At 36.7% G+C, this 18751-nt stretch overlaps 1 protein-coding gene across 1 annotated transcript; it reads left to right on the top strand.

Moving 5' to 3' along the window:
• The first annotated feature begins 7304 nt into the window (after nucleotides 1-7304).
• On the top strand, nucleotides 7305-18095 carry LOC145771328 (uncharacterized). Its single transcript, XM_082583077.1, has 3 exons — nucleotides 7305-7452; nucleotides 16545-16710; nucleotides 17287-18095. Exons 1-3 carry the CDS (start codon nucleotides 7356-7358, stop codon nucleotides 17426-17428), a joined length of 405 nt encoding a protein of 134 aa, XP_082439203.1. The 5' UTR covers nucleotides 7305-7355; the 3' UTR covers nucleotides 17429-18095.
• Nucleotides 18096-18751: the final 656 nt, after the last annotated feature.

Here is an 18751-nt window from a genome sequence, read left to right as displayed (position 1 = left end):
TGTTGGAAAGAGACACTCAAAATTCAGTATAGTTTTGAAAGGTAGACACTTTAACAAGCAGATTTCTAATAAACCATTAACCAATCAGAAGCTACGCTGTTCATGACGTCATTAAGATTGCGTTTAGGAAAAACGCAAATTCTAGCTAAATTAAATCATCGCTTTGCCATCGGTTGACTTGGGGCAGAGGGTTAGGGCGGTGGTAGTCATTTATTGACGTGGGTTTGACTCCCACTTATGCTATAACCAGAGATGGGCAAGATCACCAGTATTGGTGATCTTGAAGATCAAGATCACCAAGAATAGGTGATCTTGAAGATCAAGATCACCAAACTATGTGATCTTGAAGATCAAGATCGTGATCTTGAAGATCAAGATCACTTTCAAGATCACTTTTTGTGTACTTGAAAAATATTGAAGTTTTTGATCAATGATGTTGCAAAAAATAATTACTATAAGCAACCTGGGTAAACGTATATAGTTGGTATTGCTAACTTTTACTTTTAACTACTCGATCGCTGGCCTAAGAATTGTAATAAGTTAGTGACTGTTGCTATTAGACCTATCAATTGTTGACGTAGTTTGCCTAGAATCGCAACGTCACACCCAAGGCCGAGGTTAATTACAGTAGTTCTGAAAAAGTCGCAAAATTTGCAATTAGTTTTATACTTTTTATTTATAACAAATAAATAAAAATAAACTTTGAACTGCATCATTTTTTACCAAATTTTAGTTTGGTTCATGTGGGAGTTTTTATTCGTGTTACTAAGTAGTTATAACTTTCACTGTATTATGTCAATGTTTATTGCACCATTTACCCATCTGGCAACCTTGATACTGTTGTCTGCTATCAAAAAAGTTCAGAGGTTTGCGGTCAGACAAACCGCTCCATACTCAGACCGTAAACAAGTCTTGGTCTGGTTGATTTGCTGCAATAAACCACTTTACATGACCAAAGTCGGCTAGAGTCCAGATTTTTTAACACCGCCATTCTAGACTTTTGAAATATCTAAAATTGGGTCAAAGAAAGAAAACATTTCTTTAAAATTCACACATGGAAATTGTGAACAAAGTTAAATCATTTTTTATTATACGTCAACATAAAGTACACGGAAGTTGACTTCTTTATTATGACCAACACAGAAAACTTTTTCAATTTTGAAATGGCAACACTGACCAGATTAGATGGAGGCTTTAAATCAGTGATTCCCAACCGCGGCTCTTAGAGCCGCATGCGGCTCCAAGCTAGCCTTCTTGCGGCTCTCATTGATCCCTGAAAATCCCACAAAAAATATAAAAAATCTAATTATAATAATTAGGGCGATTACTTGTTGATTTGTCAAAATTATTTACTAAGTCAAAATTGTTAACAAACTGCATTGTCGTGGTGTCGTAGAGGTTGCACTGTCAGTGAACTTTTCATCTTACACCTTGTAGCCTACTTTATAGGCCTACTGTTGTGAATGGCCCATTGTCGGCTTATTGTGAATCATAAACCATTAAGTGAAATAATTAGGTTGATATGGTGTGGTGCTCAACGCACCTCAAAACGTGTAAAATTTCTGGTAGGTCCTTTAAAACAGACTGAGAAAAGCAGTAAGTTATTGCCGCTATAAAACTGTGATAGGATAATCAGCAATTCGCTTAAGTTTTAGTATATTCAACCAAAAATTATGTCAGATCAGCCTTCAAAAAAAAGCACGTACTCTTCAGCAGGAGAATCGGGTCTTTCAAAGCGCTTGGGAAGAAAAATATTTTCAAATTGAGGTAGACAACAAAGCGCATTGCCTTCTATGTCCTGTGGTGATAAGTAGTGTAAAATCTTTTAACATTGAGAGGCAATACAAAACTCATTCTACAAAATATGATTGATACCAAGGAGAATCAAGGAAAAGAAAGTTGGAATCTCTTAAGTCGGCACGGAATAAGCAAACAAATATGTTCAAGGTTAGTAATAAATCTGAAGGAAAACGCAGCTTGCAGGTGGTGTTACAACACATTTCCCAACGCTATCTGACCATCGAACCAATGGATCATTTGAAGCATACAGGCTACAGCAGACTTACCAGTAACTTGATTGATGAGTTCAACCGCCGCATTAACGGAATGAATTTATTTTTGCCAATGGTGAACATGTTTGCAAATCCTATTGCAGTTAATGTGGCCACTGCTTCTGATAATTTTCAATTGGAGTTGCTAGACATGCAGTCAGATATCGAGCTCAAACAATTATTTCAAAGTGAAGACCTACTTAAATTTTGGAGTCGATCGAGTTCCAGAGGGAAAGTATCCCAACTTGAAAACCAATGCCCAGAAAAACGCCTCTGTATTTGCATCAACTTACGTATGTGAAGCACTTTTCAGGAAAATGATCAGAATCAAAAATAAATATCGCAATCGGTTGACCGATGACCACCTTAAGCAGCTACTGCATCCTCTGCATTTGCGCCTCGCTTTGACAAACTTGGCTCAAACCCAAGTTGGACATTAAATTGATTTGTGTTATTTTTCTTGTTATTGTTGCTATTCGTTGGTAGCTTTCATGCTTTAAAATTTTCGTTATAATTACTTGAATGTTTTCATGCGGCTCCATATGTACTCTGAAGTTTCAAATTCGGCTCCGACACCAAAAAAGGTTGGGAACCACTGCTTTAAATGGTCTTTTGTTGGACACATATCATATTAACAGTGACTTAATGTTAGTAGTTGCCACTAACTACTTTGTACAGTACGAGTTCTAAAAAAATGACTCTATCTAGTAAGTAAACTTCAATTTTAAAGTGATCTTGATCTTATTGTTCTTCAAGATCACTCAAAAAAAAGTGATCTTAGATCAAGATCACCAAAAAAAAAGTTATCTTGAAGATCAAGATCACGCCCATCTCTGGCTATAACTATTTTTTTCTGTAATGACCAAACAAGTTCAAAGTAATAATCAATTCTCTGGCTGAATTCTGGAATGGTCACGATTGGACTGACAACGCAGCATCTGATTGGTTCGTGGTTGGATTGGATATCTGCATGTTAAAGTGCCTACCGTTTTGAAATGCTTTAAACTCACCAAATCTGGTCGTAATTCAATAAGACCCCCTATTTCTTTACTGAATAAGTAGTCCAAGCCGAACTCTTCATTTCTAAATGGCTGCACGGTCCACAATAGAGCAGTGGTTCTCAACCTTATTGTCTTGGTGGACCCCTTTTGGTGTCTTCGAAGCGGTCGCGGACCCCTAAAAATTCCAATTTGAAATTTTGGTATATCGCGTTTCCTTATGGAGTCATATGTTACATAAGTTTCAAAGCAACACACTTAAAAGAATTTGCTGAATTTGCAACGCACTTGAAGATTGATGTGATTGACGAAATTATGTTATGACTTATGAGGTAGCCTATATGTTGGCACACAGGATCAAACATCGGTAAGCTATATGCTCATTTGATGTTTTTCTATAACTTTTATCAAAAGTTAATAGAATACTTGCGACTGTTACAAAGAATTTAATTATCCCTTTTTTCATTTGAAATCAATATTAATTCGTTATAATCGCAGTCATTGCAAAACTGTGAGTGGTGATAGACTGCTGACCAACGTTTGCATTTCCAAGTTAATCATTGATCAACAATCTGTTGTCTTAAAAGAATTTAGTTGAACATAGCCAACATAGCCTTATTAAAAGGTTTAAGTAATTTATATGGTATTTTAGTTAAGAAACCAAACCTTTGTGCAATGTCCTTTGCAATTTCAAACGACGCACCAGTGCGTTGCGACTTACAGTTTAAGAATCACTGTAGGCTAATACATAAACAAAGCACAAACAATTTTTAAATTTCTTAATTTATCTGTCATGTTGAAAACTCGGAAACTTTCGCGGACCCCCGGAAATTGCTTCACGGACCCCTTGGGGTCCGCGGACCCCCAGTTGAGAACCACTGCAATAGAGGATCAAGATTCGAATAATCGTACTCTGGAAAATTTTGCTGTAACACATCGAGATGTTCATGTAAAGTTGATTTTATTTTTAATTCGATGTTAAGGTTTTGGATTTTCCAATTAGGCTACTAGTCTTGATGAACCTGTTCCAGCATTCAAAATCAGAAAAATTGCATTTTGGCGCATTAATCTTCCACAACTTCAAGTTGGATTTAAAATTTCAAAATAAAACTTCGTTACTAAACTTTTTATCAAACGTTCTTATGATTCAAGTGATGATCCAAAGGATGCACAGTGTGACAAAACATTTAAAACAAAGTAAACAATATCACGCCAAATCAGAAAAATCAATTTATTAATATATAGAGCTTTTGCTACACAAGTGTGGCTTCTTCAGTATAGTCTTATTCAAATAGAATGATTATATTCTATAGAATAGAATGAAATTTTTCTGATTTGGTCTGATATCGTTTACTTTGGATTTAAAAGCTTGAACTTTACTGGCAACTTCAAAATATTACATCGTTTTTCTTGCATCGACAAATTCAACTGCTTTGTGCTTTTAAATATTGCAATTAAGTAGGACAATTATGCAAGCCAAAAGTTATCTTCAAATTTTGCGGCCATTACGTGTTCTCCTTGAGCAAGGAAAACATACAACTCTTTTCGCAGTTGAAATACTCGCTTCAAAACTTTTCTTCTGGATAACCAGCGTACCTCTGCATGATATAACACAACCTCACTTCTTCTTCCATGTCTTTGCACAGTTCTGAAAAACTTCCATGTTTCTTTGGATGGGAGCGAACAAAGTTTACAGTTCTTATAACATCACTAAGAACAATCTTCAGATCGCATCTCTGATTTTTTTTTCTTGGTTCAATTTTTTTACTACAAGTGCCTCTCAATGCATCATGCAATGATTTAAAACACAATTGTTAGAGACTTTTGCGCTACTGTGAAAGTAGCTCGCTACAATACGCCAAAATAGCTTCGCTAGTTGCTACCGGTCTACCGCCCCTATGAATTAAGTAGCGCGCGCTACTTTTGTTTTCAACTGACACGGAAAACCTCTATTCAAGTACAATGTCAAGTCAAAAGGACCTTAAAAACGAATGATAACCTTTCAGCACTACATTCGTTTACACTGCCATTTCAACGTCGTTATGGAAAAAAAGTTCTTGGTGAAAATCTATTTGTATGCTCTTGTGTTTCTATCATAGTTTCTAAAAATGACTCATTTCTGTCCACTTCAAATTACAAAGTAGCGGAAGTGCGACTGAAGCAAATGTAGCGCCTCTGCTTACGCCAGCTTGGGGAAAAAGTAGCACCTCTACTGCAGCCGTTACTCTAACAAAAATGTAGCGCCGCTATTGTGCTACCAAAAAGTAGCGCGCTACTGTCCACCTCTGGCTATTAGGGACATTATGTGACTCTTTAAAACTTTGTAGCCTAGCATTAGTTGCTCCACTAGAAAGTGTAGCGGCAACAGAGTTTGATATGTAGGGTTCCTGTTACCACACCAAGAAGGCGTGAGTTCTGTCGCAGTTTTACAGGCAGGCCTATAAGCATCGCGATTTTCCCAAGCTTTTTTTTAAATCAACTTCTGGGTTGGTACTCAACCTTCTCGTACACGGGAAAGCCCCTACGCAGTCAGTCGTTCTGCCATATTTTGTTGATTTTTAAAGGTTTATTCTCACACTAGGAAAGCTTATTCAAACTGCTGGAATACAATATAAAATATTTCAGCTTATATTGTAACTTACTTTCTTCAGCTCATTAACGTCAAATGGCATTTATAATTGTCATGAATGACTTTTCCGCACGATTATGACGTCAAGCAATAATTAAGGCTAATCACGTCAATCAAGCTGCAGTCTCAGTTCCAAAACTTTAGCAAACGTTTGCCGGCTCAGAATACTTACATGATTTGTTGTAACCGTGAAAAAGGTTCTGTTGAGAAAAGCAATGAGATTTAAATTGAGGTACAGACTGTACAGTATAACATCAGGCAAATTTGGGTGACAGTAAAAATGTAAGGTAGGCAGTATAGGCTACATGCAAGAAAGAGTGAAAAGACGAGGTTTGCTGGTTACTAAATGCTGTGCTGCTGTTAAAGTTGCCACACGCTTTATGATGAACTTACATGTTACCAAACCTTACAGTTTTTATTTATGAAGTTCACAAAATATTGCTGATCTTGATAACTAATTAACAAAATGAACCATGAAGCAAAATGTCGTACTATGTCCGTTTTACTCCACGGCCGGGGCAAAACGGAACAGACACCGAAAATAAACAAAGATTGAAAGATATCAAGTTTTATACTGTGGACATTAGTTGTTAATAATGATAGGATTTTATTTTTTGTTGCTCTACCACAGCTAAGGTCTTTTAACGACAGGGCTGATTTTTATATCAGGTTTACAATGTCATCACGTTATTACCCAGCTTATCTTCACTGCGTTATGCAAGAAAGAACACAATCGGTATCGTTTTTAAAGTCTTCGGTTTGATCCGAACTGGAATCGACGTCAGATCTACCAGAGCCGAAGGCGAAACCACTCTGCCACTGACCTGGTGACAGTTGTTGTTAAGTGACATGTTAATTTAAATAACGCAATAGGTCCATGGTATCTGATTAGATTGCTCAAAAATTGGCCCATCTTTGCTTCTGTTTTGCATCCAAAAAACTTTTCCAGTTATTGTTGGCTATATTTTTCTCCAAGCCAACAAATCTCTGATGAGGCCTACGTCGTTACACATTGCCGCAATGATAGTGTTTGCTCAAATGATGAGAGTTGAACGATTCAGTTGGCAACAAGAAAAAGGGCGAAAGTAGTCACCGGACTTGCCAATGAGAGCGAGAGGTTTCGTTGTTGAGTTGACTTGGTGACTCTGGTGAGATAGTGTAGATGCAGCTGAACCATCTATGGTAGAACCAGGCTCAGGCAGTGGTTCAAAGCAGTGCCTATTGGACAGTCGACGTTTCAAAGCTTTCATTTCACAACTAAACAAAAATGTCACAACTCTGATCAAATTAAACTGAAAAGCATTTATTTGTTTCTGATTGCTGCTAAAAAGAAACATTTAGTTTTTGTTGAGTGCTTTTTATGAATAGCCTACAATCATAGTTTAATTGCGTTGTGTTTGTAACTGTAAGATATGATTGGCAATAAACATAAGCTCTCGAACTAGTATTGTATTCTGTAGACCAGGTTCACAGTTAATCCATAAAATTTATTAAAAGGAAACTTTGCAGGTCTGGCTCCTGGTTCGACCCAAAATAACTTATCGACGGTATAGTACCTTGAAGACAATTTCCTTGACGAAAACAAACTTTGTTTATGGCATTAATTTTGTTTTATGAAGTTTTAGATTCACAATTACAAACATTTGAGTCAGATACAGTGTAATATATCATCGCATCATGAAGTACAGCCATCAGAGGTCAGGAAATTGGATGAAAATTGTATTGCCCGTTGGAATCGTCGTCTTGGTTGGATTGACCTTCGCACTGCTATACAGTAAGAATTGTGCTTCAACACATATGTGCTTTAACGCTTGGATTGAGATACTGAATTTCATAGTGTGGAATAATTGCTCGTATTCGTTATTTAGTTATTGCTCGTATTCTTGCAGAGGAGAGGCAAAGTTTGTGTGAACCAGTTCGCAGAAATCTCTTAGCTAGCGAGAAGACAGTTTCACGTCATTTCAACATCGCTAGTTGAAACAATCTAAAAATGATAACTTTCGCTGGCGGGTTACAAGGTCACAAGTTATCCGCGATTGACCGAGCTGGTTTATTTTCGATGGCGATGTTCCTTTTACAGACGAAAGCGTTGCATTGATGTAAAATCAACATTGAGTGTTATTCAAGCAGGCTGAGGCTTAAGACTAACTTTGTGCCTTCGTGTGTGTGCAAGGTTTCGATAGAGCCATGCACGAGCCAATTTTTAATGCTATTTTTGCATTACTAGACATTGAAACGATAGAAAACGATTACAGTAACTCCATCTTTGGATCTGTGTAAGCCCTGGCGACTTTAAAGCAACGAACCGTAAACATTTGATTCGGTTGATGACATTCACTAAGGCTCTTCAGTTATTTTGTTTTCATTGTTTGTTGAACAGTGAAAAGTTCGATTGTTCATCACCATGAGTTACTCTTTCGCAAGCGGCTCCAGTTTAGGACTTTTAGATTACTTCTGGTGAATTGGAAGTGAAAGCAGAAAAATACAAGTTAGATGAATGCTTTACGTTTCATGCCTTAACAATGCACATATTCAAAGCGGATAATGTACACAATAGGGAAAATGCATACGCAAAAGTACAAAATACTACTAATACTACTGTTGATGAAAATACTAAATAGTATTCAGATACCGGTAGTCACTTGTAAGTGGCTGAATCTTTGGCAAGGCACTGGAAGATTACTTATATAATAACAAGAATACTGCGGCTTCTGTGTTCGCCACAAATTGTATCTCGAAAGCAAAGACATAAGTGTTATGCCGGAAAAAGTAATCAAATTTAGTTGTATACTTAATTACTTAATGTATGATGATGAGGAAATACATTAGTCTTTCGCGACCAGCATTATGTACTTTGGCTATTGAAACTGATTTTGCGAAGTACCGTACAATATATACACTGTGGGTAAAGCATTTGCATTTTGCTTCCATGATGATTCAATGTGTTGATCTTTGACCTGTCAATTATTCATGGAATCCTTTCTAAATTTTCTGCTGCTGATGTATGGTTGCACTGCAGTGTTGCAGTGAATCAATCAGTGAATTGGTGTAGTAGCTTTAGACTACACCTTTCCTTTTGGTGGATACTTTTTCTCAATACCACTGGCGGACGGCAAGGGATGAGCGCTACAATGACACTGTTGATTTTAATCTTATGAAGAGCAGCGAGAGCCGAGAATACATTATACTGAACAGCAATTTTTTGGAAGAATTTTGTTTAGCAAAATATTAGAGTGTTTTTCTATGCTTTTTGGGTCGCTAATTTTAAAAATGGCGTAAATTTGTTTGTAATGTCATTGGTTCTGTCACAAATTATAATTTTATAAAATGATGATTTTAAGTTAATATTACAACTAGCTCTTGCATGGCGTAAAAAATTGCACACCACAACATAAAAAGGACAATAAAAACATAGTAAGACAACCAGTCTGGACACCTAATCAAAAATGCATATTGGTCAAAGTGATTCATTTGTACGTTGTGTCAAACTCTCGTACCAAACTTCAAATATAACCTCCCATCATGGCTTTATTCCACCTCATTTGGTAGCGTTTTTCCATAACTAAAATGTCGTGATGAAACCGTTCACCATGCTCTTCGCTCACATCGGCCAAGTTATCGCGGAAAAATACCAAATGAGAATGCAAATAGTACAATAAGGGCAAGCGGCATCCTAACTTTCAATCAAATTTGACATTACCATAACGTGGTTTTCTCTTCTATAGTTACAAAGAAATCCTTTCACTGTCATTGTAAAAGCTTGCCATGCACTTCCAAAGCAGTTATTGATTCCTGCAGTTCTTTTGATGCCAACATTTTTCTTATTTGGGGTAACAAATATCCCACCCTTATACTTTAGCTTCAAAAAGGTTTAAAAACATTGAGCGAATGTGTTGAAAGGCATAACTTGCTGGACCCAATGCTTTTACAACTATTTAGCAAGCCCAAGTTTTATGTGTGTTGGTAGAAGGAATGCTTTATTCCATTCAATGAGAGGTACGTTTTGACATTGTGGAAGACTGGGATGAGTTTTTTGCATGCTGACCAGTTTTTCATTAAGTAGTGCTGCTCATCTGCTCTTGTATTCCACAAATAAAGAAAACAAGAATGTTTGGTATAGCCGCCTAGCAAACTCAACAAGAAAGCAATTATTTAAAAATCACCACACACGTCCCATCTATGGTTCTTGTATTGTGCAAAATCCAACAATATATTGACAGATTCGTGATCTTTTATTTAAACAGAATGTGCAATTTAGTAGCTTAAACCACCCACCTTGGGTCACTGGGGCGCTTCATTTGCTTTTTGACTTTTTTACCAAATTAAACTATCTAAAAACATGCTAACCCTATTAACTACACACAGTAAACTCCATTAGTCATTAGCGCCTTTACCTTTGACTAGTGACTATGGGTAAAAAAGAACATAGACTTAGCCACTAGCCCAACTCTCCAAAAATGTGTCCAGTTGTACTGTAAACAGCCAAAATTTTAACCTTATTACATATTGAAAATTTTCTCGTTGCAAGTTTGTAGCTTTTCACCATCATCTAGCGCATGGGTGACGAACGTTTTTGCGGTCGCGGGCCACTTTGCCAATTACACATGAGTTATCGGGCCACACAATTTTTTAATCGTAACCTACTATGAAATCTTTTAGAAGCGACTCGATATTATTCATGAAAAGTAACAAACGGCAGATAAAAGTAATAAAACCCACACAGTTGAAATTATCTTACGCAGAATCGAAACATACAACAGGAAAAAATAAAAACAAATCAAGTTTAGTTTAGGGCAAGAAAATAGCACAGGAAAGTTGCACCAGCGAAGGCATAAAACAGCTCTGAGATGTCTTTTGTCTTTAATGCATGAGCGATTGTCAAATTGTTTTGCGGGCCGCAAGTTCGTCACCTCTGAATTCTAGCGAGTGGTCAAAAGAAATAGTAAATTATTTAAGCAGGTTGTATGATATTGAATAGCACTTTAAATACAATTTTAATCTCAACTAATGTAGGCTACAATATTTTGACTAATTTTCAAATATCAGTAAAAACTTGTTTCGCAAATATCTTCCAAACCATTGGCACTGGACAAAAACTAGCACCAAATTCGGCGTCATCGACCCCAAAAACATATAGCAACACTGAATATGACAGTTAAACAATAAATTGTTGTCTTATGAATTACCTGACTAGGTCTCCCGATGAAGGATTAAGGGTACCGTACAAGACTATTGTTTTAGTAAGGCTAATGTCTCAATGAAACATTGCATGGTTTTTGTGAGCTTTTATTGAATTGTTTTTCTTGTCATCAAAAATGTAAATATTTGCCCTCGTCGGCGTCACCCTTGGCTTTCAATCCTGGTACAAAGCTTAACGTGTTAATGACAGATCATTATGATTTTCACCTCTATATTTGCTGATGTGTTTACCGACTATTGTATAGTTAACAGTCCCATTAAAACGGATGACAATGAGATTATGCGGCATATGCGCTACTTGCAGCAGGCCACATGTTCACAAGACTGGTGACACGAAAATGTGACTGTGAATGCTTTCCCTGATGCTTTCCAAAGATATGCAACGTTTTTCTACCAATATTAGTCTTTTTACATCGTTTTAACGTCATAAGACATTGGTTTTGTACATAAACATTCTCATCCCAGGGGAAAAACTTTTCACTGGCAGCTTAGTTGTTAATCAGCCAAAGTGAAAGGAGAAGCGCGGTAGAGAGCGTTCAACTCAAAATTTACCTGATGCTTCAAAATCACCATCATCAGATTTGTCACGAAAGACTTACTCCAGAGGTGTCCAAAGTCCAAGGGCAAATTACGAACCACGGTGCGTTTTTCTATGGCCCACGCCTGTTGTTGCACGATACGTTATTTTGGCCCGCACATCATAAATCAGCCTACACCAATTTCACTTGCATTTTTTTAGATTATTGTTTGCAAAAAAAAATTTAAGCTTGTTCAGCCCATAAAGTAAAACAGAACCGCTTGAAATCAAATTTAGCACTCATACCACTACTCTCGAATCAGACTTGACCTGGGTGTAGAAATCAATACGTCAGTTTCGTTCTTCATATTAACACAGCTATGTTTTACAAAGTTTCCGAATGTTTTTATTTCTGTTCAAAATGCAGATAACGTGTAGGTATCGCGTGATGTGTAAATATTAAAATGTTTCAAATTGCATGTTGCTTTGTTGTATGAAATGTATAACAATGAATCGGCTGCATAGCGGAGTGGTGAGAGCCCTGGAACGGCAATCGAAAGGGCGCCGGTTCGACACCGCTCAAGAGTATGCAGCTGTGTCTTTGGTTGGACACTTAAAGACATGCCTGAAGGTGGACACGAAGATTGGCTTCCTTGCCTTCCCGTCCACTTAATCGAAATCTTCAACCACCAGTTGTAAGCCTGGATACGACAAACAAATAACAAAGCATTTTAATACAAAATAAATCTTAAGTTGTGCACAATAAAGTAATCAAGAATTGTTGGCCCTCAGGCAGTTCCACAATATAAAATCTAGTCCGCCTGGAAAAAAGTTTGTACATCCCTGACCGACACCATTTACCAAACTAAATTAAAAGCAATATTCAGCATTTTTGAAACACATATGAACCGCGTGATAACCTCAGAATCAAATCTCAAAATCGTTGTATGTCTTGAAATTGCTTGTATATATTCAGTACTTATGACGATTGAAGAGATTACGAGGCACTTGAGTTAGTGTTCGTTCTTTGTGTAGTTTTTTGAAGTTGGAAATTACAGTACTGAATAGCGACGTCCACGTTCATGTTCACAATCATTCTTGCCCATGAAACTGCAACATATTTTTCCAAATCTGCCGTATATTCTGACGCCATTTTGTCAACATCTGGCTTATTTAAATGATTCAAAACAGTTGAGGTAAGGCCCACTATTGTATTTGTAACAGATCATATTAAAAACCATTTTAAATAATACTATATTTGTTTTTTTGGTCAAAGGCTTACATACCTGTTTTACAATTTCCACGCAATGAAAGGTATTCAATTCGTCCAGTAGTTTGCACTTCTGCAAGTAGAACCTATTGTTCTTCTAAACGTACGTTTTTCTGAGAACACTCAATATTTTTGTTGAAATAAAATACATCTACTTTTCAAACTATTGTGCCTTTCGAAAACTTGGCTGCACTTTTTCCCGAAGTGTAAAATAATACTGAAATCAAATACAAAACTACACGCAAGTAACTTTACTTTCATCACACTTTGCAATCTAAGTGAAAATTTCGACTGCAGCAGGGGTAAGATAAACCATCGAAAGAGTGCTGAAAACGTGAAAGAGATTCAAAAAGTTGCGGGCTTACATTCCAGTATTTTGCTTCAAATCCAGCATTGTTGAAAAAACTTTGATTTTGCAAACGTCGAAACTTTAAACCAATCACACAAGAAATCTTGTTAATGACGTCACGCTTGGCTGAGGTGTTGACTGCATCTTTTACGGTTGATTTCAACATTCCATTAATATTTCATTGAAATCAAAGAAACTGAGTTTTTTTGTTTTCATACGTCGTATCGACACAAATGTGCATCTTTGCCTAAATATTGAAAATCGATCACGACTCGAATCTTCTTAAATCGACCATTCACTATTCCTGATGAGCTGGGGTCGCTGAACCCAATGGCCAAAATCTGTTCAGGACTTTGTTGTATTATTAGAGGTGTATCGCGTCAGCTGCGTAGCCGCGGTGACTTCTTTGTCCTCCCTCCAACTCAATCTTAATCTTTAACCATGGCGTAAGCTTCGATACGACAGATTCGATTGTTTATGATTCATAAACAAATTCCTTAGATCAAAACAAAAATGTATTTTATATCATGGAAATTTTCTTACAAAAGACTTAATTTTGACGTGACTACGTACGTTCCAAAAATATGTCATTTGTTTGAAAAACTACAAATGTTGTGAATATTCTGTTGCAATTAAAAAAAATAAGAAGCTGAAATCTCTTCTACAAAGTGTCAAACTCATAAAAACGTTTGATATACGCGAGTCAGCTACATGTCTTGGAGATGTCTTCCAGCTTCTTTTCTCAATTGAATTGGATTGACGAGAATATTGTGTTCAAATGTTGGCGAGATTCATTCGACTTAAGGTTTTTTCTACTTGACTTGCTTGTTGCGGTTTTTACATAATTAAGCTACATGTTAATACATCGCAACTTTTCCAAACGTTGTCAGTGGACTGTGTTTCATTTTGTTACTAGATCTAGATATAGCATAATCTTTGCATGATTCCAACGCTGCAAAGTTGCCTACGCTTTAAAAAGTCAACATGAGACTGATAGGTTTGAAACAAGTGATTTGCATAAAACTGTTGTCTAGAAAGGGCACAAGGAGCAATAGCGCCCTGATGGCTGAGTTCAATCCTTATCCTGTCTCTGGCACATCAATTTATTTTACATTTGGCTGTTTGGTCGAAAAAATCAATGATTCTTATTTTCTTAACGGTTGAACGTATTCATGATTTAGTGATTGAACCTTTCAATGAATTACGTTGTGTCTATATCCAGCCTGTAAATCATTTATTTTTTTACATTAATTCAACGTCTTCAGACCGTACTTCGCCCTCCTAGCAGTTGTAAACAACAAAAAGGTAGTTCAAACATCAGTTAGACATGAGCTTAGAGTATATTTTGCATCAAAAGCTTCCATTACGAAAGGTCACAACCGATTAAACATCAATATGTAAATACTATAAAAATAGTTAACTTCTTATAACTATGAATGACACAAATCGAGGTTTAAATGTATTTTTCATTCAAACCTTTGCTTCAGTGATATCTGCCAATGCCACATGAATAATTGATTGATAGATGATACAATTTTAATCTAACTTAAACTGTTTGATAGATGACATTTGCAATCCATTAAACATAATTTTCAGTGGCAAATGGAATAGGCGTTTTTGCAAAATGCATTGAAAAAAGAAGATCGAACCAATCAAAGAAGTAGCCTAGGCCTGTTTGAAAAATAAATGAACTGTGCAGGAAATTTTCGGAACGACAAGCGATATAACTTTTAAATTCGAATGGATATTTTTAATGACATGTTTACCATTTGCACCGCAGGCAGGGATTGACCTGAAATAAATAGTTTTTATGTTTAGCAATGTCATGCTAGCCTTGTCGCGTTTATAAAGCTTGTCAATCTCTTTTCATCACAAACGTAAAATCAACCAGTTTTTGATGAAATTTTCTGATTATTTTAAGTGAACATTGACACTTGTGCACGTTTTGGTTTGAGTCCAAACTTATTGGCAGGCTTGTGTTCAACAATATTGATACATGTTAAAATAACATTGCAACGACACAATAATTATTATTGACATCGTTTCTAGCACTGGTTGACATTTCAAAGAAATCGCTCAATGCCTAGCAGAATGCCAAGCAGAAGGAATTAAAGCAAATATAGTTGCTACACTCTTAAAAACCATTACAGTTTGTTTTGCGTTTCGTGCGATCTCCACATTTTTATTCAAATTGAATCAAACATCTAATTGTTTGAGATGCTATAGATTCTATTTGAATAAGAATCTTCTGACGATCGTAAGGGTGAAGCAGACTGTTAAGGTTTTTAGAAGAGTGGCAAAAACAACTTTATTTGCTTTATCATTTGAATCATAGCGCCATACTTCGAATAATATGAACTCTACAAAGGCCTTTGAGAAGATGATTTGGCTCAAGAAATTCTCCCCCTTTTCCCCCCTGACTACGCCTTGGTTACAAACAAGAACATTCCTGCAGTTGCAGTGAAAAGAACCCACTTATTGTGTTTTATTTTAATAATACCAGGTGGGCCACATAAATGGATATCGCATTCCGTTCGTTGGTTCACCTGTCATATGTTGCGCGCTTCTGCCTTAGAGGCTGAAAAACTTCACTCATATGTTACTCATAATTAAACGAGGAGATTGAGAATGTGACGTCATCAAAACAGTTAATATCTGAAAACCAAATCGGTCTTATTTAGTGTTAATGCAGAACTGTCTTGAGTCTTGACACATGTTTGGTAACAGCCTACTTTCTCCCGAAAGACAATTCGGGATGCTCTTCTGAGCTTGACACTGACAGTAAGCCAATATATCACAGCTTCTATTCTGTTTTTCATTTAAACACGAAATTTCATTGATTAAATCGATTATTTCTTTAGATTGACAATTTTAATTTCATTTTACTTTGACTACGCAGTGCTTCCTTTTCAACTATCGATCTTTGCGTTGGCATCTTTCGACCGCTGCAGCTTTTCGATAATAATAAAACCTTTGCTTACTTAAAAGATGTCTGCTGTAACCCATGTGAATTAAGCATGATGTTTCAGTGCAAAACCCGAAATGTGGTAATATATCGTTCAATAGGAAAGTTGGAAGTAAAAGTGTATGTGAAAGCTTGAAAAAGTTGTTTACGATCACGACACGAAGATTACCATGCGTCCATTTAAACTGCAATGTTTGAAAGTTTTTCCCAATGTTCAGTTTGACTAACTAGCCTGCAAATTGCAATGGTTTGTCCTGGCAGCGGTAAGCGAATGCCAAACCTTAAAATAAAAACTTTTCTCATGGCCTTTTATGATTATTTCTAAGTAATTGTTTTAAGTTTTTGAATGGTGATGTGTGAAACCGGTTGGAGTTTGAATGGAAACTCTCCAATCTAATGCAAACGTAATGATAAGTAGCAGTTTTTACTGCCATCGTAACTTATCATAGAAATTAAAAAAGAATCACATCACTTGTTTTGAACACGAATGAAGTTTAATAAGACAATTAGTCATTTATATATTTTTGTTCCTTATTGTTTTAAAAACATTTCACTTTTCTCGCTAGGTATGGATTATTTACTAGCAAGAGAGCCGTATTACAGCAAAGAACAATATCTTGAAGACAGATTCATTTGCTCTGATAACTTCACCATGCATTCCGCTCAGCTCCATCGATCGCTGATAACGAAAGATCTCAAGCCTGGCGGGAATGTCACCAACGAGTTTTGCAGGTTGGCAGCATAAAGCAAACTATTGGTTAACTACAGAAGAGCTAAAATCTAAAAACCTTTTTTACAACATCTTTCTTGGTTTTGTTAATTGTCTCATTTGCATTTAAAAATTTGAGACAATGGAATCCCACGTTTTAGAATCGCATACATTCGGGCGTAGGCTTGTATATCAGCTCCCAATTTTTTATAGAAGCATTCAGACACCTGAGTGAAGCTAAAGAGTCAGAAACAGGTGTCAGAGAATACTGGATGTATCCAATATTATCCATACAATAATATCAAAACCATCGAACAACAAATTTCCTAGTTGCTTGATCTGCACTCAGCCTCCTGAGAGTAGACCTGAGGTTTTGGCGCGAAAATATTTTCAAGCAAAAGAACTTGCTTGAGCGAGTATTTGAGCTTAGCTGTTCGTGCTGGGGCGTAATTGTTCTCGCTAACTCGTGCTTGATCTCGCATAACTTTCACTAAGCGCCACACCGCTCGATCATCTTAAACAAACTAAAAAGTTAAGCAAGAAAACAGTCATCTTACAGAGTGTTGACGCACCTTAATAGTCGAAGCATTTTCTTACAGAATTTGGAGAGCTTACGTTGAATGTCGAAGCGAAGCAGAACGCCGCTATGACGCGCCATCTTGCGACAAGGATTGGAAAGCTGCCTGGAATTTCAGTTTTTGTTCACAAGTTGTTGAAGATAACTTTACTGTTGCGTCATAATGAATATATGAATATTGAATATGGTGCACTTTGAGGCATAAACTAAAGTGAGTTAGCTCTCTGTGACATCGTCAATGAAACCTCCACTGACGAAAAAACCAACGAGATACTGTGGTAGACGCACACCAACAAAACATATTCAAAAAACAAACGACAAATCTAAGCAATGTAGCAAGATGAGTGTTGGAAGGTGCAGTGGAGTGAAGAAAATTATCACTTTAACAAATCCGTTATCTTTAACTGTGTGGTCAAATTTCAAAAGCACTTTCTGGGTTGAATAAAGAACACGTTAATCAGGCTATATGTATGACTTCCTGCATCTTCAGTGTCTATCAACACGAGATTATGAACAAACTTTTGTGGTTTTTTCGCAAACAATGTGGTGAGATTATCTAACACTCTGAAAGCTGTCGGTTCAATTCCTGTCTTAATGTGTCTGTGTCTTGTTAACAAACTTGTCCGCATGTAAGGCGATACAACAAAAACTTCTTCGTTTTCCCTTTATCCGAATTGTAAAGGTTTGGAAATAGAAGTCTTTCATCGTTTCTTGTCTATTGTGAATTTGTTACCACCCTATTAGAACTGTGCTACTTGCCATCGCATGTTATCATAACGAACGAAAATCAGAAATGTTTTAAATAAAGAAATTTTTAAACATACTGTCTGCTTAGAAACAGCACAATTTTTTAAGAAGAAACATCTTAACAAAAAATTTGTTAGCAAGGCAATTTATCAAGGGTACAGGTTAAAGTTATCACCATAATTGTGCAAACTGACAAAAATATTAAACTGGTATCTTTACGAGTAGGCTACACAGTAAACCCCATAAGCTTCTATCCACTTGGTTCTATGTTAGGCTTCACTTGAGAACACTCGAAAAGTAGAAAAAATGCGTTTGGCTCACTCGGATCAAAGCGAGCTCGGGAAAGTTCCGCCCCGTTAGCTCAGTGGCTATAGCGCTCAAGATCAAGCGCCGCTGGTTCGGCTTTCAAGATGTGCGCTTGAGCAACGCACCTCAGAACTGCTTTCCATTCAGTGGCACCTAGTGGATGAAATAAAGTTATGCTAAGTATGGCATACTGTATTATTGTTTTTCATCTTTTCGATGTGATGGTCAGAAATAAAGACAAACTGAACTGAACAACACCAACAACAATCAGAAACTTCACTCTGTCAATCTCGGAGACCGGGCCTGCGTCAGTGATTTAAAGCCTCTCTAGTATGCGAAACCGCTAGGATTAAGCTCTCAATAGAAGCTTTCCGAGTCCGAGGATAAAGATCAAATCAATCAATCTTCACACTATTATAAAGTTTCCTATTGTT

The sequence above is a fragment of the Aplidium turbinatum genome, chromosome 5 (genome assembly GCF_918807975.1).
Source record: "Aplidium turbinatum chromosome 5, kaAplTurb1.1, whole genome shotgun sequence".
NCBI lineage: Eukaryota > Metazoa > Chordata > Ascidiacea > Aplousobranchia > Polyclinidae > Aplidium > Aplidium turbinatum.
The sequence above is the reverse complement of the archived record's forward strand: the minus strand, read 5'-3'. Positions and strand labels throughout refer to the sequence as shown.

Coding starts and splice junctions, on each gene's coding strand:
- LOC145771328 (XM_082583077.1), top strand. CDS start 7,356: ATGAAGTACAGCCATCAGAGGTCAGGAAATTGGATGAAAATTGTATTG. Junction 7,453..16,544: donor GACCTTCGCACTGCTATACA/GTAAGAATTGTG, acceptor TTTTCTCGCTAG/GTATGGATTATTTACTAGCA. Junction 16,711..17,286: donor GTCACCAACGAGTTTTGCAG/GTTGGCAGCATA, acceptor ATTTTCTTACAG/AATTTGGAGAGCTTACGTTG.